The sequence below is a fragment of the Durio zibethinus genome, chromosome 2, assembly GCF_047325235.1.
Source record: "Durio zibethinus cultivar Kanyao isolate XHJ-2024 chromosome 2, ASM4732523v1, whole genome shotgun sequence".
Classification (NCBI taxonomy): domain Eukaryota; kingdom Viridiplantae; phylum Streptophyta; class Magnoliopsida; order Malvales; family Malvaceae; genus Durio; species Durio zibethinus.
This window is the reverse complement of record NC_143163.1, coordinates 40,010,578-40,033,347: the sequence shown is the minus strand read 5'-3', so window position 1 is coordinate 40,033,347 and position 22,770 is coordinate 40,010,578. Positions and strand designations below refer to the sequence as shown.

At 32.0% G+C, this 22,770-nt stretch overlaps 2 protein-coding genes and 1 long non-coding RNA gene across 17 annotated transcripts; 2 read left to right on the top strand and 1 right to left on the bottom strand.

Annotated features, from left to right (window-relative positions):
- Nucleotides 1–1,032: 1,032 nt before the first annotated feature.
- Nucleotides 1,033–8,144, bottom strand: LOC149520223 (uncharacterized). Of its 5 annotated transcripts, XR_016327475.1 has the most exons (8): nucleotides 7,039–8,144; nucleotides 6,666–6,707; nucleotides 6,333–6,411; nucleotides 6,121–6,245; nucleotides 5,942–6,040; nucleotides 3,101–3,244; nucleotides 1,637–1,716; nucleotides 1,033–1,308 (listed from the first exon to the last, which is right to left on the bottom strand). It is a non-coding gene; the product is annotated as an uncharacterized LOC149520223 (long non-coding RNA). The 5 variants fall into 5 exon arrangements; XR_016327473.1 differs by having other exon boundaries at nucleotides 6,666–8,143; XR_016327474.1 differs by having other exon boundaries at nucleotides 6,121–6,253; nucleotides 6,333–8,143.
- Nucleotides 8,145–9,517: 1,373 nt separating this feature from the next.
- LOC111318448 (uncharacterized) lies at nucleotides 9,518–17,780 on the top strand. Of its 9 annotated transcripts, none has more exons than XM_089757287.1 (12): nucleotides 9,528–9,895; nucleotides 10,530–10,577; nucleotides 10,730–10,803; nucleotides 11,451–12,317; nucleotides 12,430–12,520; nucleotides 12,598–12,723; nucleotides 12,859–13,656; nucleotides 13,758–15,929; nucleotides 16,026–16,098; nucleotides 16,745–16,887; nucleotides 17,111–17,481; nucleotides 17,610–17,780. In XM_089757287.1, the coding sequence occupies exons 1-11, from the start codon at nucleotides 9,829–9,831 to the stop codon at nucleotides 17,440–17,442; spliced, it is 4,791 nt and encodes a 1,596-aa protein (XP_089613413.1). In that variant the 5' UTR covers nucleotides 9,528–9,828; the 3' UTR covers nucleotides 17,443–17,481; nucleotides 17,610–17,780. The 9 variants fall into 9 exon arrangements, with proteins under 9 accessions (XP_089613432.1, XP_022777072.1, XP_089613413.1 ...); XM_022921332.2 differs by having other exon boundaries at nucleotides 12,856–13,656; XM_022921334.2 differs by having other exon boundaries at nucleotides 10,533–10,577; nucleotides 12,856–13,656; nucleotides 17,111–17,780.
- A 139-nt stretch (nucleotides 17,781–17,919) lies between these two features.
- On the top strand, nucleotides 17,920–22,325 carry PNSL5 (cyclophilin 20-2). Of its 3 annotated transcripts, none has more exons than XM_022921338.2 (7): nucleotides 17,920–18,261; nucleotides 18,340–18,540; nucleotides 18,635–18,785; nucleotides 18,882–18,970; nucleotides 20,124–20,178; nucleotides 20,433–20,518; nucleotides 21,922–22,325. In XM_022921338.2, the coding sequence occupies exons 1-7, from the start codon at nucleotides 18,238–18,240 to the stop codon at nucleotides 22,078–22,080; spliced, it is 765 nt and encodes a 254-aa protein (XP_022777073.1). In that variant the 5' UTR covers nucleotides 17,920–18,237; the 3' UTR covers nucleotides 22,081–22,325. The 3 variants fall into 3 exon arrangements, with proteins under 3 accessions (XP_022777073.1, XP_089613442.1, XP_089613437.1); XM_089757316.1 differs by lacking the exon at nucleotides 21,922–22,325 and adding an exon at nucleotides 20,884–21,910; XM_089757311.1 differs by lacking the exon at nucleotides 21,922–22,325 and adding an exon at nucleotides 20,773–20,911.
- Nucleotides 22,326–22,770: the final 445 nt, after the last annotated feature.

Genomic DNA, 22,770 nt, shown 5'->3' with positions numbered 1-22,770 from the left:
ATTGTTTAGGTAAATAAATTTATTTTTTAAATCTCTTACTTATTAATTTTTGAAATATTAATAAATTAATATTATTTTATTTCAAATAAATTTATATCAACAGAATTGATTATTTTATAACAAAAAAAATTATAACTATTTGAAATAGATAATTATTCAAATAATCATAATTGTTTGAACATATTTAGTAAACAAATTCATTTTTCAAATCTTTTGCTTATTAATTTTCTTAATGTTAATAAATTAATTTTATTTTACTTCAAATGAATTTGTATGAATAGAAACAATTTTTTATGAAAAAATAAAAAATCATAACAATTTGAAATAAATAATTATTTAAATATCCATAACTTTTGTAACTTTTCGGTAAATATGTTCATTTTTAAAATCTCTTTTTATTTAATTTTTTAAATATCAATAAATTAATATTATTTTTTTCTAAATAAACTTGTATAAATAGAAAGAATTATTTTATAATAAAATAACAAATCATAATATTTTAAAATAAATAATTATTCAAATATTTATATCTTTTTGAATTAGTTTAGTAATTAAGCATATTTGATTTTTAAATCTTTTACTTATTAATTTTTAAAATATTAATAAATTAATATTATTTTATTCTGAATAAATTTGTATAAACAAAAATAATTGTTTGGTGACAAAATAAAAAAAATTATAACAATTTGAAATAAATAATCATTCAAATAGTTATAATTATTTAAATTTATTCAAAAAATAAATTTTTTAAAAAATATTTTAATATTAATTTTTAAAATATTAATCAATAAATATTATTTTATTTCAAATAAATTTATATGAATAAAAAAATTATTTTGTGACAATACAAAAAAAAATTATAATAATTTAAAATAAATAATTATGCAAATAATCATAACGATTTGAACTTATTTGATAAATATATATTTTCAACCTTTTACTTATTAATTTTTGAAATATTAATTAACTATTTGTACAAATAAATTTTATCAACGTGCCCTTATTAGGCCAAACAACCTTCCATCTCATGTGCATATAGATTGTCCCATGCTCCTTAATCTTACAAACAATTACATGTTCAAATTATCTCAATGCCCTTTAGGTTTGAATACAACCACACATCCCAAATTATCTCTGTGACTTTTAAGCTTGCACATAATAACGTGTGTAGATTATCTTAATATATATCACCAAACTCAACTTGTCCAAGCTCAAACCTTTTGTAGTTCGAACACAATACATGCCCAAATTGTCTTAATACGTAGCACCATACTAGCCATGTCCTAGCTTGAACCTTAACTTTAATACCTGTTGATAGGAAAATAAGTTATACTTGAAACTTATGAAAACATACCAAAAGGAGCTTATATATATAAGTTGGATACCACTTAAACTCAAAAGTTTACTTTGTTGAATTCTTAAGTCTTACATATATATATTTATATATATATGACACATTTTCAATTTATATCTGAGTAATGAGAGAGTTTTTTACTCATATGTGAATCATCCTAACATCTTTTTTTTTTTTCACAACAACCAAAAAAAGGAAAAAAGTTAAATTAGGTCGATTCATATGCTGGCAACACAAAGCAACATGCTATATCCACATATTTTGTAATGCAATTATACTTACCAGCAACACATATACTTGGTGGAAATTAGATAACCAATGTATGCAGATTTGATTCAATGAAAATTCAAAATCACTTTTACCTGCACAAAAAACTGACTAATACTAGTACTCGTAGATAACTTGTAAGAACATATATATTGCCCCCAACATTTTATTGAAAATATATACACCCTATTTTCTATTTCATTGTCAGTTATTCTTTATTTCTTTTTATTTTGCCAAAGTCAAAATTAATTAAAAAATATCATCAAGAGAATGTTATGCAATGTGTAAGTTTAATTGATATAAAAAACATTTAAGTATATGGCAGATGAAATGTGTTGGGAATCTGACAACAATAGCATCAAATTTCACAACACGGATCTAACTTTTATAAAAAATAAAACAACAACAACAACAAATTAAACTTTATATCCCATAACTTTGAGGCCAGTCCTATGAAAGGCAAAAAAAAATAACAAATAATAATTTATCAAACAATAATAGAGAACATAAAGAATCACACAACATAATAATTTATGTGAAAAACTTCAAAACTGGAGAAAAACCATAGGCCAACAAAGACAAATTCTATTATGTGAAAAATTATTCAATCATAAAGAATTACCACTCACCCATGATTCTCATGTGTTTATCACTTTTTAGATAAACAATAAACCCTAAAATAAGTCGAGAAAGAAAAGCCTAAAAGATTACAAGAACAAAAAGTTCTTTCTTTTCTTTTTTTTTTTCCTTGCTAGCTTTTTTTGCTTATGATTCATAAAATAAATGGCATCACTATTATTAGAGCCCCATTACTTGATCATTAAAAATTTCTATTTGCTATAACTCTTACCCAAGTATATTTATCTTTAAATAAATTTAATCACCAAGTAATTATCTAATTAATAAAATTTTACAAAAATCTAAACTAATTCTTAATTAAAATTTTGGCCAATAGTTAACAAATTTACCTTGCATAAATTCATTAGGCAACCTTCAGTATTTCTTCAATACACACTACCTTAACTTTGTCTTTCAACCACAATTCTTAAACTAAATAATCAACATATTCCACTATAACGAGTATACACACTTAAAATTCACAAATTTCAAGAATTTTATGTTGACTCATGTCAAGCAACATTGTTGATTATGGTGCAACTCTTACATTCGGTTTTCTCAAGAGTTATTTAATCATCAATATCATTCCACCACACACCTTGCATCAAAACCAAATCATTGCCCATGTGCAATCTTGTAGACCAATTAACAATAATACATCCTCTATCATGACAACTAATGACATGCCGTAAGGATATTTGTATCCTTTCCAAAAGAAATCTATATGTTTCTAAAATATATACTGTTAGCTACCTTTGGAGTTATTAGTCGAACTATTCTTGGTAATTTTTTTAAATGTGCCTACATTGTTCATGCATCAAGCAAGTTGAAAATAGTAATTAAAAATAGTAATTGGTTTACCTTTCACTTGTATTAGCCAAACAATCCTTTGATGTCAATATCAAACTTCACATTTTGCCTTATGCCTTAAGCCTCGTAAATGATCACATCAAAGCTTAAAATGCACCAAAGGAATCTCCAGCTATGATACTACTTGTTGAAAATCTAAAAATAGTTTCAAATTTTGCAACACAAATCATAAAAAAATCAAACAATAACAAAGAATATAGAAAATAACACAACATAATTTATGTGAAAAACTTCAAACTAAAAAAAAAAAAAAGGGCCACCAAAGACGAAATCTACTATACAAAAAATCATTACAATCACATAGAATTATCACTCACCCTATGATATCACTTGTTGAAAATCTGAAAATAATTCTAAATTTTGCAACACAAATCTAGCTTCATAAAAAAAATCAAACAATAACAAAAAATATAAAAAATAACACAACATAATTTATGTGAAAGACTCCAAACTAGAAAAAAAAAAATACGACCACCAAAGGCAAAATCTAGTATATGAAAAATTTTTACAATCACATAAAATTATCATTCACTCTAAATTCTCGTGTTTTTTTCACTATCCTAAAATACATACGCAACTAACCCCAAAACAATTCCAAGAAAAAAAAAAAAACATGATAAGAACAATTTTTTTTTTCTTTCTTACTCTCATTCTCTCACTAGCTTCACTTGCTAATGATTTATGAAACAAATAGCATCACTATTTATAAAGCTCTATTAGCTAATCATTAAGGATTCTTATTTACTAAGAACTCTTAACCAATAATATTATGTATATATAAACTTAATCACCAAATAATTATACAATCAATAGGATTTTACAAAAATTCAAACTAATTTCTAATTAAAATTTGGATTAGTATCTAAGTAGAATGAGAATCACTTATTATAATTATCATTATTATTATTATTCAGCAAAACGAAAAAAAAAATTTATTGTGATTTTTGCGTATCAAATTTGAGTGATTTACATATAATAAACCGGCATAAAAATGGAAAAGAATATTGTCCTTTTTCATAATGGCAACAAATTTTTACTATTGCTTCAATAAAAATTTTAAAAAACCAAAACTTTATTCATTTTTGAAAATTAAAAAATATTATTCCATATGATACAATTGTTTGGTGAATTTCTATTCATTGACAGCTATAACTCTACGTTAACACTTTTTTTCATTTGTCCAATGCTCACCATTTAAGGTTATTTATTTTTAAAAAAATGAAAAAGATTGTGGGAATAGTGAATGAGTAAAAGAGATGGAATAGATTTATTATTATTATTATTATTATTTTAAAATTTGTCTGATTACATTCAGGTTATTTTAATACTTCAAAATAATATAAATTATTTGAATTTAATTGTACTTTATTTATTTATATATAAAAATATGACAAATTGTGAGTTACTACATTTAAAAAATTTTTATTTTAGGATTTTTATTTTTGTTTTAGGAGGTTTTCTAGATTTTCTTTCTTTGTTATTAATGAGTAAAAGAGATGGAAGAGATTTATTATTATTATTATTATTATTATTATTATTATTATTATTATTATTATTATTATTTTTTAAAATTTATCTGATTACATTCAAGTTATTTTTTTACTTTAAAATAATATAAATTATTTGAATTTAATTGTACTTTATTTATTTATTTATAAAAATATAAAAATTGTGAGTTATTATAGTTAAAAATTTTTTATTTTAGGATTTTTTTTTTTGGTTTTAGGAGGTTTTCTAGATTTTCTTTCTTTTTTGTTAGAGATTTTGATTTTTAAAAATATTTTTGGTATTTTTTTAAAAGAAAAATACAAAAAGGTAAGGACCTAACTTAATTAGATATTCATTTAGCTCAAAACACTATTTAAAAGACTATTTTTATATATAAGAAATGATGTTGTTTTGCTCCTTAATTAAATTTAAAAATATTTGTGGAGGTCTAAGTGCTTGACAAATGTCAAGCAATGAGGTTAACAATTAAGGCCAATGAATAGTAAAAATTAAGAGATTATTTATAATTATAGTATATAGTAATAAATGTAAGTGTTTATATGTATGCATACATATATGTTTAATTGATTACTGATATTTTATAATTTTTTTTAATTTTTCATAAAAATATTTATCAAGAAGTATTTTTATTATTTTTATAACAATTTTATTTTTTAAATAAAATTTTTTATAAAAAATAGAATAGTAATCTCCTAAAAGGGCTAATTAAATTAGAAGACTACTTTAAATTATAATATATGGTAATAAATGTATGTATTTTATGTATGTATATATACGTTTAATTGATTATTGATATTTTATAATTTGTTTGTCATTTTTTATAAAATTATTTATTAAAAATAGTAATTTTTTCATAATTTTTCATAATATTTTTAAAATAAAAATATAATAGTAGTCTCATAAAGGACTAATTGCTTGACATTTAAAAGACTACTATTATATATAACTAGAATATAACCCGCACTATGCCACGCGAGTTATATGACATAAATGTTTTATCATGTAATTCTATATTATTAAGGTAAGGAATATAATTAAAAAATAATATAATAGTTCATTATACAACCACAATTTATCATGAATTAAAATGTAATCATTAATTACTTAGACAATTGTTTAACTTTTAAGGAGATATTAACATGTTTGTATTCATGATACCATTCAAATCTAAAAAGATAGAAAAAATGCAATATTTTTTTGAACATATGAACATATATTACGAAAAATGCAATATTTTTTTGAACATAGTAGAATGAATGTATATTGATCGTTGCTTATTGTTATCTAAAAAAGGAAAAAGTATGTAGAGAGAAGACATTGCACCTTCATAACATTATTGTGGACATCAGCCTTTTTGTTCTCAATCTGAACAGTCTTTTTCCTAATGGAGATAAGATCATCACAGAACCTATCCAGCTCTCGCTGCAAGAGATATGGACGTCAGAAACAGAGAGGAGGAACATCAAATGTTGGTAGACAAAAAGATACTTAATGAATCATACCTTGCTTTCACTTTCAGTGGCTTCAATCATGAGTGTAGCTGGATCAGGCCATGAACTGTAAGAGCATGGAATCCATAGCCCATAAGACGTTTGACAACATTTTCATGCTTTATTCCAGCATCATCCTACAGCACTAGTGGCTTACAATCAGTCATGGAAACAAACAGTAGACTAAAAAGAAAAAAGATAAAAAAGTTGTATATTATTATTACCTTAAAAGACTCTCAAATCCAAAATGAATTCATAAGCAACTGTTCCATGGTAACCATGGAGAAGAATAAGGTTGTGGTTCTGAAAACACAAATCAATTACCAAAAGAGAAAAATGAGAAAGTTAAGATTATCATGGGAGCAATAATTCATAACCTTGAGCTTCTAGTTATTATTGTAATTTACTATAATAAATACCATTTTATATAATTATAACAAAAAAGTAAAAGAAATAGCCTTGATCCTCAATAAAATGGCTGAAAGGACATTCAATTTAGAGGTTTCAAGTTCAAACCGTGGTAAGGCGGAGTTTATGATGAGCTGGGAGTAGCATACCTCTTGCTGTATAGCCCAAAGGCACAACAGGTGTTATTATATCTAAAAAAAAGTTAAAGTATAAATGAGCAATATCACCATCATAATAAGAAAAAGCCAATTTTAAAGCTTTGACACTTACTAAAATGGTAAAAGACATGTCATGTTTTTTTATGAAGATCAAAATGCATTTCGATTTTTACAGATTATAAGCACAGAGTTTCAAGGAAAAAAGTAGGTACTCCGAGCTAAAATATATGAAACATAAAAAATAAACTGATATATAACTATTTGGATTTAATTCATGTGTATTTATACTATCTGATAGATATGTAAACAAAAATTTACTTCGTTTACTTATTAGGAAGAGACAGAAAGGGAGAGAAACCTCAACTGGTGCCAATTTACTTATTCCATGGGGTTTTCTTATCGACTTTCTTGTTTCAAGCTCACGAACTTTTCCACCTATCTTTTTCCTAATAATTCATTGAAACACATTGAATATGATATTAAACAATTTTAAGTGGTATATATGCGTGTATATGGTGGAATTTCTAGATGATCATCAGTGTATGTATTATAACATGCATGAGTTTACTACATATTCTCTAAAAACTAAAAAAGAAACAGATCATGTATCCAATCATCAACTGAAAATTTCCATGCGTCATGCAAGCAAATCATTCTATGTACGAAGAATTTCAATAATTAGCATGAAAATTTCCAGGGATTGTTCTAATTAAAGCAAAACTAATTGAATATTGATTTTTACAATTAGCATGAATATTATTTCAAGCAAATTATATTGTTTTATACTCAAGCTAATTATATTGAACATCGAAAATCTTCTATATTCAAGCAAATCATTCTGTTGGAACATTTAATTAAAGTAAACTAGTATAAAAACAATATTAAGAAAAAAATGAAGCATAAAATGTTATGCTAAGATGATGAAGCGACAGGCGGTCCAGCAACAGGTGCCGGAACCTATATCGATTGGGATGTTTGTACCCATTCTAGCCACCAACCACCAGATCGGTACTGATCTTCCGGACCCAGTCTAGCCACCGTGGTCTTCGTCTCGATTTCCCATTTCCATTCCCTTCCTTTTTTCTTTGTTCTTCTCGAGCCATCATGTTCTTCTCAAGCCATCAAAAGGCAAGAAGTTTCTTCAGAATCATGAAGAATCATGAAGTTTTACTCATCTTAATTCTAAACGGTTTGAACGACTACCAATAGAATCATGAAGCTTTTGTCTTCTCCAGAAGCTTTTATTTGTTTTACTGTTAAAATCAACACTTCAAAAAGTATCTCAGGATCTAAAAAATCATTTTGTTTAATTAAGGAAAAAAAGCCACATGTCAAGCTAATAAGCTGCCCTTTTCCTATCCCACTCCATAGGCTTCTACATTTGTTTCCCTTGACCATCCAGAGAAACTTCCCTTCTCCCGTAAGCTTCAAAGCCTCTCCTCTTAGTTTTAATTTAATTAAAAAAATTACATACTTGTCAAGCAAATGAAATTGAACAGATGTCAATCTATATTTCAATTGTCCGAGGCTACTTTAAATATATTGTTATAGATTTTAGATTTAATTATATTTAGACAATTGCCTATAATACTTAGGAAAAAATACCCAAATTTATGTTAGCCCTGGCCATGCACATCTTCCAAAATATTTAACATTATGATTAATATAATTTTTTATGTAATTTAATCTTCACATCAAAATTTAAGACAAATATTAATTGTTTATAAATTAACCTCTAATTTTTTAAAAGAAAACTTTACTCTATTCTATAGATTTTATTTGAAATTATGTATTTTTTAGATTGATTGTACAAAATTTCATAATATATGCACTTCTTTTATTTGCTTTCAATAAAATTAAGTCGAATGGTTGTCTTTTTATTGCAAATTTTATTTTTTTATAATTTAATCTTCAACCAACAATAAAAATAAAGTTATTTTATACATTTTGATTTCAATTATTCATTTTTTCAACAAATTTTAATAAAAATGATAATTAAAAATATAATTTCTTTTTAAAATAAAATTTACTAAAAATGATAATTAAAAAATTCCTAGCTTTGTAAGTGTGGGTTATTTTCTAGTTATATATAAAAAATTATTTAACACAAAATTTAAAATTTTTACAAACAAAATTAAAATTAAAGATATATCTATAAAAATTCATTTAAAAAGCCAATATAATAAAAAATACTGTATTAGTTAAATTTACAAATTTCACCTTCAATAGTTTATGATAAGATATGATATGTACAATTGTCAAATTTACACTTATTTAATTGAAAATTTTATTTTTTATCTGAATAAAGATGTAAATGGGTATTATATTATGAGGATGAAGATAAGATAAATATAATTTTAAATTTTTTATTAAGTATGAGAATGAAGACGAGTAATATAATATTTGTCTCATATCCATACTCATATTTTATATATATTTATATTTTTTATTAAATAATATAAATTATTATTTTAAATTAATTAAAACTAAATATTTTTATTTAAAATAATTTTAATATATTTATAGACAATTATATAAATATGTAAGATAACTTTTTTAAAAAAAATTTATAAATATATATTGATTTTTATTTTTTTAAAAAATTATAGATACAAAAATTATTCATATTTATTAAATATTGAAAAATAAAAATAAATTTAAAATATTCATTAAATATAAATAATAAATATAAAAATTCAGATATATTTAAAAAATAAAAATAAATTTAAAATATCCATCATATAATATAAAATTTCGGATATAAAGAAGGAAATAACTTTTTCATGCTTAATATCCCTAATTATATGATAAGGTAAAATGATCATAATAACAGTCTATAAGCAAATAAAAGTGTTTCCTTTGATTATTTATTTATTTTGAAAAGGACAGCCAGCAATCTTCTTGTTATGTGATTAAGCAGATTTCGCCTGCTCTGACCATCCACACCCTTCTTACCCTTTTCTTTCGTTCTCTCTCACGCAGACAAGCCATAGCCCACACCCCTCTTTTCTACTTTCAACAGATCATCTCTTTCAAACTTTTCGAAACTCCCAATTTTTCATAAAATCTCCATCTTGTTCTTTCCGAGCTTTGTATAATCATTCTGTGATCTTCACTCTCTCTTTCTTTGACACTACGACTTCCCGACCGTCCGATGGCTGAAGGCAAGTTCGATCTGCCTGACGATCTCCTCTCATCTGATTGCCCGTGGACCTCCAAAGGTACTTATCTCTCATTCATTACTTTCCTTTCATTTCCATACGGTTTTTCGTTCGTTTATTTGCTTGATTTTTACTGACCTTAGAGAAAATGTGAGATTTCTGGAATTTATCGATCTCTACCGCAGCCAAACCCAGTAGTCCTACAACTTGATTTGTCCTATTGGATTTTAACTTACTCTTATAGGGTTTTGAACTTCTTGAGCTCTTGTTTTATCATTTTCTGTATATTACATGATTGATTTCCTTTCTTAAATTTTTTTTTTCATACTAGGGCATGGCTCATACACTTTCTGATTGTCACGGAATAATAGTAATTAATGCTTCCATTTTGCAATTTTTATTATTTAATAAAACAGCCATCATCTGGTTTTTGATTAATTTTTGAAATTATAACGTTACTGCTCGATTTGGCAAGTAACTGAGTAGATTATAGTTGCTAGGAGATCTTGAATTTCTGAACAGCAATTAATATATTCTTTACCAATCATTGTTTATGTTTTGTTGGTTTATGTTGTGGGGGAGAACGAGTGTTTGTTAAGGGTTCTCTTGTTGCCTATCATACTATGTATCAGCTGAATTTTATACATAAAATTTAACGTTCTCTCTTCTGTTTTCACTTTTGAACATCTTACAGCAGTGGAAGGTTCGGGAGGAAATGAGGAAAAAGTTGATGAATCGAAAGGTAGCTTTATGTCCATTGATCTTGCAGTGGTTTTGTTGCCAAATAAGGAGTAACTTGGTGTTGCTATTTTGCTTGTTTCTGTCATTTTCTTTTTTTAGGGATTTTGCTTGTTTTTTGAGTAACACTTGATTTGACTTAATTGGTTGCTGCAGATCAACTGGCAACAGAGAATAGCATACCTTTGTCTCCGCAATGGCTCTATGCTAAACCCACTGAGACAAAGATGGTATATAGGTTTCCTGAGCTTTTGTTTTCATTTTTTTTATCTGAGTAGCTTTAAACTAAGAGTTCAGAGTAACCTTTTAAGGCTATACATATGCATGTGATGGTGATTCAGGCACCGTAGTATAAACTTTTAGTTTTCCCTCAGCGTTTCTGCTACAATTTAGATGTATTGTATCATGGAACTTGATTTCCTTTCCTGCACCCTGATTTCACAAAAATTGACACAAACTTGAGTGAGACAATTACTCATGAATATTTTAGGGACTTATAACAGTATGTGCAATCAATCCTTTTAATATACTCCTCTGCATCAAATATTGTTTTCCATCCTGGTCACTCGGGACTTGCAACTTCTATAGGGAAAATGAGTCCATGTTTTCACTTGTTCTTATAATATAATTTCCTAAAACAAGCTTTATTGAGGTTTGTTGATCACCTTGTGATTTGAAATGCTTGTGAGAGTAACTCTGAAAAGTTATATCATTCTTTAGTTATGTGAAATGGACAATTTTCCTAGAGTGTGAGAAGTTGTGTTCGTGTGTGCGCGCGCACACGTGTGTATATATAATGCCCACTTGGAGAATGTCCACTTTGCCAAATGTTATACTTCATTACATGCTTCTTTAACTATTTTGACATGTATCACAGGATACACGTGTTCCAAATTCTGTGTCTACTGGAAACAGCAGTGATCCCAATCAGAAGGAGGGCTGGCGCTTGGATGGATCTGAGGAGAAAAAAGATTGGAGGAGGACTCTGACTGAGAGTGAAAGTAGTCGCCGCTGGCGTGAAGAGGAAAGAGAAACAGGCTTACTCAGCAGTAGGAGAGACCGCAGGAAAGGGGAGCGCCATGTTGACACTCCTTCAACAAGGGAGACAACCGAAAGTAGATCTTTGTCATCCTTTGATAGGTGGCATGATGGTAACATCCGCAATCCTGGGCATGAATCTCGCCGTGATAGCAAATGGTCGTCTAGGTGGGGTCCTGAAGACAAAGAGAAGGAATCCCACTCTGAGAAGAGGACGGATGCTGAAAAAGGGAAGGAAGATACTCACAATGACAATCAGTCATTTGTTAGTAGCAATCGTTCAGTTGCCGAGCGTGAAACAGATTCTCGTGATAAATGGAGACCGCGCCATAGAATGGAGGTACATTCAAGTGGTTTAACTTCCTCTCGTGCGGCACCTGGATTTGGAGCCGAGAAAGGAAGGGTGGACTGTCATAACCTTGGTTTTACCGTTGGACGGGGAAGGTCAACTGGAATTGGAAGGTCTTCATGTGCAAGTCCCATTGGTGCCGTTCACTCATTTAAAAGTGAAAGTGTCCCTGGGAAACCAAACCCTTCAGCTGATACTTTTTGCTATCCTAGAGGGAAGCTGCTTGACATTTATCGCATGCAAAAGCTTGGTCAATCCTTTGCTGCCATGCCTGATGGGATGGAAGAATCACCTCCTTTAATTCTAGTGGACGATATTGAACCATTGGCTTTTGTTGCACCTGATACTGAAGAGGAGGTAACATATACCTTTTTTGTAATTAGCTTACTTTTGTTCATATTGTGATTTGTTACTCTATGCTCTTTCCTTGCTCTGGTAGTTGATTAGTTTGTTCTTGTAACACTTACAGACTATCCTTAATGATATATGGAAGGGTAAGGTTACTAGCAGTGTAGTGCACAATTCATGTAGACAGGGGAAATCAAATGAAAATGTCTCAGGTACAACTTTATACTTCAATATTACCTCATTTTTCTATGCTTGATGGTTTATCTGACTCTTTCAATGCCTTGTGTAGAAGTTGGAGACTTAGAATCCTCTGAGGAGAAACAGGCTATCCTCAGTCAAATTCTTACTGGAGCAACTGTTGATAGCTTACAAGAAGCTGCATGTGCTGATGCATATCGAGCTCATATGGTAGTTGGTAAGTGATGATTTGTGTATTACTCAGAAAGGAAAGATAATTTGGTTTAAGTTCTTGTCCTGGTTTTACATAAATTGGAAATATGGTGGTGCAACCGTTTAGATTAACAAGGGACCTGACTGTGTTTTGTAGCAGGAAAAGAAGTCAGTCATGAAGAAGAGGATAAAATTGCTTCCAGCTCTCTCCCTTCAAATTCAGATGAAATTATACCAACATTACCTAAAACTAATGGCATTTGCAGTGCAATAGAGATTGGTTCTTCTCACCATAATATTAGTGAAAATTGGCAGATGGATTTTGCATCTTCTAGCCATCCTCGATTTGATGGCAATGAGCCAACCCCTTCTTTTGACGTTAAATTGAAGCTTCCCAGTGATTCAAGCACTCTATTTCATGTGGCATTTGAGCAAAATCAGAGTCGTGATGGGCAAGTAATGGAGAGTAACAGTGAGGCAAAGAGTTTGGGAAGGCGAACTTCTGAGGAGTTTACTTTGTTTTACATTGATCCTCAGGGGAATACCCAGGGTCCGTTCCTTGGGGCTGACATCATAATGTGGTTTGAACAAGGTTTCTTTGGGCTTGACTTGCCAGTATGTCTGGGAGATTCTCCTGAAGGAACACCTTTTCAAGCATTGGGTGATATCTTGCCACAGCTGAAAGCCAAAAATGGACATGCCAGCATTGTTAATTTGAATTCTTGGCCAGAGGAATCTGGGGCTTTGGGAGGAAATTTGGAGGCTAGTTTACCTGCTTCTGCTCCAGTCAGCAACATTCCAGATTCATCCAATGAAAATGACCTGTGCCACCCAGTGTCTGAGTTCAACAACCTCTCATATCTGCATGTTCATTCAAGAATTTCTGAGCCTGAGGGTCGACTGCAACTGCCACATTCTAAGGGTCAAAATTTTGATGATTTTGTTGCAAAAGATGAAGGTCCTTTTATTTATACTTATTCAATGTTGTTCGAACTGTATTAACTAGTAGTTTCAATTATTCTGTATATTCTATGCTGATGATTAATTGTTTCTTTCCAGAAATTGTATTCCCAGGAAGATCTGGAAATTCTAGCTATCCTGTTGTGAAACCTGTTCATTTTCAGGATCCTTTGGCAAATTCTGGGAGCAACTTGTCTCTTCCAAATGAGTTGACTGAAACTATACCAAATCAAAATGATAAGTTGCATCGGTTTGGCTTATTGTGGTCTGAGCTTGAAGGTGCTCAATCAAGGAACAATCAATCTTCCAATTTTCCTATTGGCATTGGGAGGGCTGCCCCATTTGGTCCTGTGGCTGATGCAGCTGTTGCTGGAGAGCCCTGGTCTGATGTTTATATAAAAAGTGTACTTCCTGACCACAACTTGTTCCAAGATGCTTTGGCTGCCCAGCACATGTTGCATGTGGAACAAGAATCAAACCATTTTGATTTAGCAGAGCAACTTATGTCTCAACAAGTTCAGAAACAGCAGTTCCAACAGCTAAATATGTTGTCTCCTCATGGACGCCTTAATGAATCAGTTCTGGAACATTTGCCAAGTCAGAATCAGAATTTGATCCATCAGCGACAATTGTCCAACCATTCGACCCCAGATATGGAACACCTTTTGGCTCTAGAGATGCAACAGCAACGGCAGCTTCAACTCCAGCAGTATCAATTGCAGCAGCAACAGTTTCAACGGCAGCAAAAGCTTTTACAGGAGCGACAGCAGTCTCAAGTTCGACAAGTTCTTCTTGAGCAACTGTTGCATGGTCAAGTGCCTGACCCTGGCCTTGCCCAGTCACATTTTGATCCTATCAGATCTCGAAGTGTACTTGATCAGGTTTTATTGGAACAGCAGCTTAGACATGAGCTTCAACAACAGTCCCATCATCATCCAAGACATGTTCCTTTGATAGAGCAGCTCGTTCAACCAAAATTTGGTCAAGCACCACAAGAAGAGCTTCAAAGAGACCTATTTGAATTAATTTCGCCGGCACAGCATGGACAGCTGCAGTCTTTGGAGTGTCAGCTTCTTCAACAAGAGCAGCTGCAAAGGCAGCTCTCAATGGGACTGAGACTGCATAATGGAGAAAGTGATGTAGACTCCACATGGCCGGCTGATCAGAGCAATCAGCTTCTCAGGAACCATGCTGGTATTAACCGAGTTCATTCTTCAAGCTTTAGCCCATTAGACTTTTATCACCAACAGCAAAGGCCTATTGATGAGGAGCAGCCAAATAATGTAGAGCGCAATCTTTCATTGAAGGAGCAGCTTCATCAACGGCTTTTTGAGCCTTCATCATTGCAATTCGAGCAATCAATGTCTTTGCCTGCTGTTGCTTCTGGGATTAATATGGATGTACTAAATGCTATGGTTCGTGCTAAAGGTTTAAATATACAGGAGCCAAGCACGCATATACAATCTGCTAGTCAAGCTATAACATTTTCTTCTGGCATCCACCCTCATAATCCTCAACACTCTTCAGTCCCCAATCAGGGTCATGTCTCCCAATTAGATGCAAATGAGGGCCCCTGGTCTGGGAGCAATGCCCAGCTGGAAGATGACTGGATGGAACCTGGAATCCAGAAATTGCATATTAATTCTGAAAGGCAGAAAAGGGATTCAGAAGTCAAAATGACTTCTGAGAATCCAGGCTTATGGATGTCTGATGGCCTTAATGATGACAAGTCCAGGCAATTGTTAATGGAATTGCTACATAAGAAATCTGTCCATCAGCCTGAGTCATTAGATAGGGCCTCATCTGGCATCTATACGGGATCGAGTTCTTTGGATCACCCATTTAGTGTTCTAGCAGAGCAAGAGGCAGGTCTAAACAAGTCATTTATTGTAGGCTCTTATGGTTCAAGTTCATCTGAGCTGTCTCATATTTCTTTAGCTGATAAGCAGGGTGGCAGTTTAGAAAGCAGTGAAAGGCTGCCATTTAGGGCTGAATCTGCAGCATTTTCTGAGGGACAGCCATTCTTGTCACGCATCAGTGAGAATGCTCAGGTGATTTACGGAGGTGCTAATGTGACTGATTTGTTAACTCCAACCAAAGAGTCACCAGATGTGGAGTGGAGAAACTATGGATCTAAAAGCGATATGGTGACAATAGGGTCAATGTTTGAGGGTCAAGACAGCATGGGCAAGCCAGGAGGGTTTACTTCTGCAGACCAAGGGGAGATTCCTTTTAATGCTCTTAGTAGGCATCCTTCAATCAGTGTTTCTGGTAAATTTTCTGTTATATGTATCTGATATTTTGCCTTCTTTTTTGGAAAGAACAAGTGAATTATGTCATAAGACATATATTTTGAAATTCTCATAGGTGGAAATACTGGCTTTTACGATGACCATATTGGATCGTGCAATTCATTTCCAGATGATGTGGCCAAAGATTGGTTAGTTTCATGTCCATGAATTCTTTTTTCTTCTTTTTTTTTTTGTTTTACATTACTAAACTACTGTTGGGAAGCTATTTGTTAAGCCTGGATGGCCATGAAAGGAGAAGTTGTGAATGAGCATTTTTCATATATTTGCGTTCAATTTTGAACTAAACTTATAAACACTCAATTTGGAACTAAACTTATTAAATGATCTTGTGCTTCTTGGTTGCCTCACCTTATCAACCCTGTGGTGGTCTTGTCTGATTGTCCTGGATGAAATGAGGTGGATAACCATGCTTTTGAGACACACAATAAGTGTCTGGTTGCCCTAATATGACATTAAACTATTGAATTGGCAGAAAATGAGTTAGTGTCTCCTTGCTTGGAACAGCTATTTCGTCATGTTTCATCCACTTCATTTTCCCTTTTTTTTTTTTTTTTCCAGCTGTTTTGTCATTGCCAAATAACCTCAGCTTTGAATGGAATAGGAGCGTCTATCTTATATTGATATAGTTTTGCTATCAACCAGTTGGAAACTTACATGTGTCATTGAGGATGATGACCTCTAGTTTATGTGCATTAGTATGGTAGCTGGTTTCATATTTTCTTACGTAACAAAATGCATCGTAATTATGCTTTGCTCATTTTTGGCCTTTGACAGTGTGCGAGTCCCTGCCAAAGCCCAAGACAATATGTTGCTGAGGCATACATCTGTCTCTCATACTTCATTATCTCAGGAAGGATTGTCTGATATTGTCTTCAATCCAGCTGGCACGGGAAAATTTTCTTTAGGCAGCAATGAGGGTAATACTAGCAACTCAATACCTTACATATCTTTCAAAACTTTTTGGTGAGAAACACTGAGGGAAAGAAGGGTAGTGATAAATCATTGAGCATGAATGATTTCATTGTGTAACACCTTTACAGGACTTGTGTTGGAAACTAGCTGTTCATTTTATATCAGCTTGTATTTGCGTTCTAGACTACATTGCTTGAAAGTAATGCTTTTCGTGTCTGATATTCTCAGGAGGAAAGCCAGATCCTGGGGGAAATCTAGCTAACCAGTTGGACGTTGGGGCATCGGCCAAGAAAGGGATGCTCTTCCGGCGTACCTCATCATATGGGGATGGTGACGTCTCTGAGGCATCATTTATTGACATGTTGAAAAGTAATGCAAAGAAGAATGCTATGCCGGAGGTCTATGGAACAGCGGGCCCAGAGTCTTCCGATGGGACCCAAGGGGGTAGGGGTGCCAAAAAGAAAGGAAAGAAAGGGCGGCAGATTGATCCTGCACTTCTTGGTTTTAAAGTCACAAGCAATCGCATTATGATGGGTGAAATACAACATGTAGATGATTAGATCGTTTCTTCTGTAATTTCTGGACGACATCTTTCCCTGGTAAGCTGTATAGGTTTAAGGCTCTTGGCGAAAGCGTCTTGCTGATAAAAATTCCTTTATTATTATTATTATTATTTATTTTTTTTTTGGTTTCTTTTGCCCACCCCTTGGTGAAAATGAGAATACAGGTGCCCGGTTTAGAAATCCAATGGTAGGACAAGTACAGTGAGTCAATGACAAAGGTTTAGATTTGTATAGACTAACAAAGGTTACAAAGGAAAGCTCGTATATTTTGAAGCTGTATCCAATAAACATTTTGCAGATGTTCTTATATTGTTTTATTAGCTTTTGAAACCTAATGATGGGCTCTTATTTAAACTTGAAAAATAATTTCTGCATTAAAAGTTATTTCGACAATTTAATTTCGAACACAGCATGTTTGTATTTTTTGAATTTTATATTTAACAAAAAATTCATGGTATAAATAAAAATACTGTAAACTTAACATAGAAAAAATGGATGTGGGTGTATTATTGTTGGTAATTCTCACTAAAGTAACCAGAAGGAGCCAATGTAAGGTGAATAAACAAGCCATACACGAGTTAGGCAAATCAATTTGCGTAAGATAAAAAAAAAAAACATTTCCGCCACGTAATTTCAACCAAACCAGCAGAGGACCCATTCGTCATTTTGCCAAAAAAAAAAAAAATCGTTTTCTTTTCGTATTCATTCGACTTCCGTGGTCTCTCTTAACCAAAAAGGCACTCTTATCAGTTGTCAGTAAGTATAGCTCAACCTTGACCTCCAGATTATCCAATGGCGGCTCCTTTCTCAACCCTGGTATTTCCTCTAACTCTCTTACTTTATTTCCATTTATTTCCTCCTTTTTTTGTCTGACCGTTCTTCGTTTGCTTGCAGTCAAATGTGGGCATGCTTTCAGTTCCAAAAAGCATGTCCAATAATCAAACGCTTAGCCCAACATGTAATGCAGTGAAGCTTCCTGGAAAAGTCTCAGTTTCATTGTCTTCCAGCTTCTTCTCTGGGTCCTTGCGCCATCTCCCTCTTACTTCATCCCCGATGAAATGGAATTCCCGTATTCTCCGCCGTGTCCGGGCTGAGGTTAGGGCTTTCCCTTATGATTATTTAGTTTGCTAAAGTAGTAAATTATAAAATCATAGTAATAAAGTATTGGTTTTTAAATCTGAGGGTGTAGGTAGCAACTTTACAATCAAAAGTAACTCACAAAGTGTATTTCGATATAAGCATTGGGAATCCAGTGGGTAAGCTTGCTGGAAGAATTGTGATTGGATTGTACGGTGATGACGTGCCCCAGACAGCCGAGAATTTCCGTGCTCTATGCACAGGTTGTAAATTTGTTTTGCGCATTCACTTAATTTCACATAAAGCATATTGCTTTTAACTCCTTATTTAATTTTCAATTTTGTGCCTTCTTTTTTTAGGCGAGAAAGGCTTCGGGTATAAAGGTTCCATGTTCCATCGTGTCATTAAAGATTTCATGATTCAAGGAGGGGACTTTGATAAAGGAAATGTGAGTGCTTCTTTCAAACTCATTACCTTTATGGTTTATACCACGTTTGATTATGCTTTTGTGGACATTTGAACCCACGCTACTTCCCCAGTTAGATTACCGAAAAAGCTTGCAAATCACTTTCATAGTATTTATGGCATCAGAGCCCAATAATACTGCAATGAATTAGGAAAGATTAATGTTTTTAAGACGTGGATGGAGCATTCTTAGTCTTTGACGAAAGTGGATAAAATCAGCTTGGCAACAAGACGCCCTGGTTTTCCTTTTTGTTTTATTTTTAGTCTGGGGATGTATGTTAATGAGAGAGTTTCTGTTCCCCCTCCACTCTCTATTTAGGAGTACCATTAGTCTCTCGCTCTCTAAATCTCTTATCCACCTTTGTTCAATGCAAGTCTTAACTTAGTGCAATTTAGTATTTGATATTGACAGAAAAATACGTCATAGCTTTTCTGAGAAACAAAATTTTTTCACTTGACGTAGGAGAGAAGAAATTTATTTGACTCATTACTTAGCCTGGCAGTCCTAATCTCCATATTTCATATTGATTTATTATTCTTCCTTTACTTTGTAATTTTATGTTGCAAAGGGAGTACATCTCTTCTTATCAGTTAAGATATCTGTGGTCTCATGGAGTTATATTTGTAGTCTGTCAACATGCTCTGACCTAGGATAAGGCTAGTAAAGATGAAGCTCTTTGCATCTTTAGGCATGCATGCATGGAGAAATGTAGCTGTCTTAAATTTCCTTTGTAGACTAGGTCACCTTAAGGGCTATGTAAATCCAATATGATTAAATTAGGGGCTCCATTTTTAATGATGGTTTCACCACTTAGATCCATGACTTTCTACAAAAGGCCAATTCTTTTTTTTAATTAGTTTTTAGTTTTTTTCTTTGTCAATTCATGGAGTTAGTCTCATAGAATATGCTTTCTCTTTAATCCATTTTCATCTTTATTTTAGATTGAATATTGGCAATTTCCTTGGAGATTCTTTGAAAAGTCTTCTTGGCTTTTGCCAAGAAAATGTACCTTCAGTTGTGCCTGCTGCTGTCTTTAAAGTGGGGCATTAGTATATGAGCTTCCATGTAGATCAAGAATGTAGGCATTTACCAGCTTGCTTAATTATAATACAATGACTTTTGAAATTTGTTGCAGGGAACTGGAGGCAAAAGTATATATGGTCGTACCTTCAAAGATGAAAACTTCAAGTGTAAGTCGATTGCTACTTTTGTATCAACTTAGAAGTGAAATTATGGCACCTTGCTTTAGCAAGATTGTGTAGAGGAGTCTTTTTTCAGGATAAACTTACGAAGAATTGAGCAGCAATCTATGGCTGTCCAATTTACTGTTAATCAAGCTATAGTTTGTCAGGAATTAGTGAACAATGCTTCCGAATTTCTGTCATCCGGTTGTTCTTTAATTGCCTTTAGTGCATCAATTTCTGATAGTTAGAATGTCTTGCAGTATCCCATACTGGACCAGGAGTTGTTAGTATGGCAAATGCAGGCCCCAACACCAATGGCAGTCAATTTTTCATTTGCACTGTCAAGGTATGTTTCCCTGTTCCATTAACCATCATTCCTACAATGGCACACGGTTTATTTTTGAGTTTAATGTTATCATCATAATTTTACACACACATACAAAAAAAGTGAGATAAAATAACAATTTCTTTTTTCTGTTATTCTTGCACCTCATGTTGGCTGGTTGCCCATTTTGCCTGTAAATATTTATTGAAAGTACCATTATTGTACTCTCTGGCAATACATATACTAATTGACACTTTAATTGACAAAATTTGCAGAAAGACTTGACATTTTGCTGGCCAGCAATAAAATTGAATAGATTTTTGCTAAAAGAATATCATCTTGTTTATTGTGATTTAATGTTTATGTATATGTGTATGTTCTACTAGTGTCTCGTGTGGAAATTGAGTTCTACAGTAAATCCCATTGCAAATATTACACTATGCAAAGGACTTTCAGTGAATACGGTTCACTAAACAATCTCAAGTTATCAAATATATACTTACTGTAAGTTTGCAACCAACATCTGATATTTGCTTGCAGTAGACAACAAGCGTGTTTTAGGTTTGGCTAAAATACTAAAATGGTTCCTATACTTTCTCAGAAATTTCAAATAAGCCCTCATCTGTCTATTGTACACAATTGAGCCTTTAAAGTACTATTTTTATTTGATTAAGCCCTTATTTTGCATGAAAACCACTAAAATCCGTTACACAAATAGGGGTTTAATTAAACAAAAGTAGTACTTTAAGAGTTTAATTAGGTAGAATAAAAGAATAAGGGTTTATCTAGGAAATTTGAAAAAGTATAAGTGCTTTTTTAATATTTTAGCCTTTTGGTTTCAATTAATGTTTATTTATGACTGTTGTTATCATTTTCTCAATTTTTATAGGTTGATTCCTTTGAGTGGAATGGAACTGTTTGACTAATAGCAATTAGTTATTGATAGTTACATTTGTGTGTGTATGCTCGGGCTTGCATGTTGGCTTATTAAATTCAGTTAGCAATAAAGAAGAACTACTCCAAATCCTTGTGTGTTAGCTTCGTCTTAATGATCTATCTAAATTCAGTTATGCATTGTCATTTCAATGTTAACAAATGTATGGCAAAGGGTAAAAAAAACCTCAAATAAAAATTCAATAATCATTTAAACTCTTAACATTTTATTACAATTAATCAAATCTTAAATTTTCTATTTAATATTAGTTGAATTCTTAAATGTTTATTTTCATCTCAATTGATTTAGACTAAGATTAGACGGAAATGCCTGTTGTTAGTTAACTAATTTTCATGAAATAAAGGCTCAATTAGTGAATAGATGATTGAAAGCTTAATTAATACAATAAAACGATAGAGATTTGGATGATTATTGAATTTTTGTTCCAAGGGATTTATAGGGCTCTTTTTGACCATTGGGCAAATTGCAGACACCATGGCTGGATCAAAGGCATGTTGTATTCGGGCAGGTTTTGGAAGGCATGGATATAGTTAAGCTTATTGAATCGCAAGAGACTGACAGAGGAGACCGTCCTCGAAAGAAGGTGGTTGTTAGTGATTGTGGTGAGCTTCCAGTTTCCAATGCCTGATTCTAGCTGTTCATCTTCAACTTTTCCTGAAACTTCAAGCCAGTTTACCCAATTTAAAAGGCTCTAGCTTAAATGAATTTTGATTTTCTAGAGAAGGGCTTTTGTAATCACATGCACGAATAGAAGGAACCAAGACTTGCTTTTAGATTGGTTGGAAAATAATCTAGTAAAAGATATTGAAAACAATTAAGCTTTCAATTAAATTTGAGCTTAGTTAATAGATGGGATTGCAATGGTTTGAGGCACTTTGATGTTGGAACGACAAGAATCTATCCCTAAACTGAATTAATTGGTGGAGTATCCTCGTAGATCTTGTTGACGGTGGAATGCATTCTTTTGTTTCAATTGGCGTAGAATGTGTGATGCCATTGAATGGCCATGGCCCACTTGGACCTCAAATAATTGAACTTGGTTGCTTAGTAAGATTCGGCTTATCGTACTCGGGTATGGATTGGGCACGGCACCTCAGGCTTGATGGGATTTATGATTTTACGCATTGGCCCTAGCCATTTTCCTTTTCCTCAGAAGGGTCATCTAACTGCTGATCTTGACTTCTCAATTATCCCAGCCTTGAAATCGCTTTGTTGAAAATGGATTTGTCCAGTGAACATAAATGACATTTTATGTAGCTTTTATTTATCTTCGTTTGCAGTCAGGGTTATGCTGTATGCATAAAGATATCCTATATTA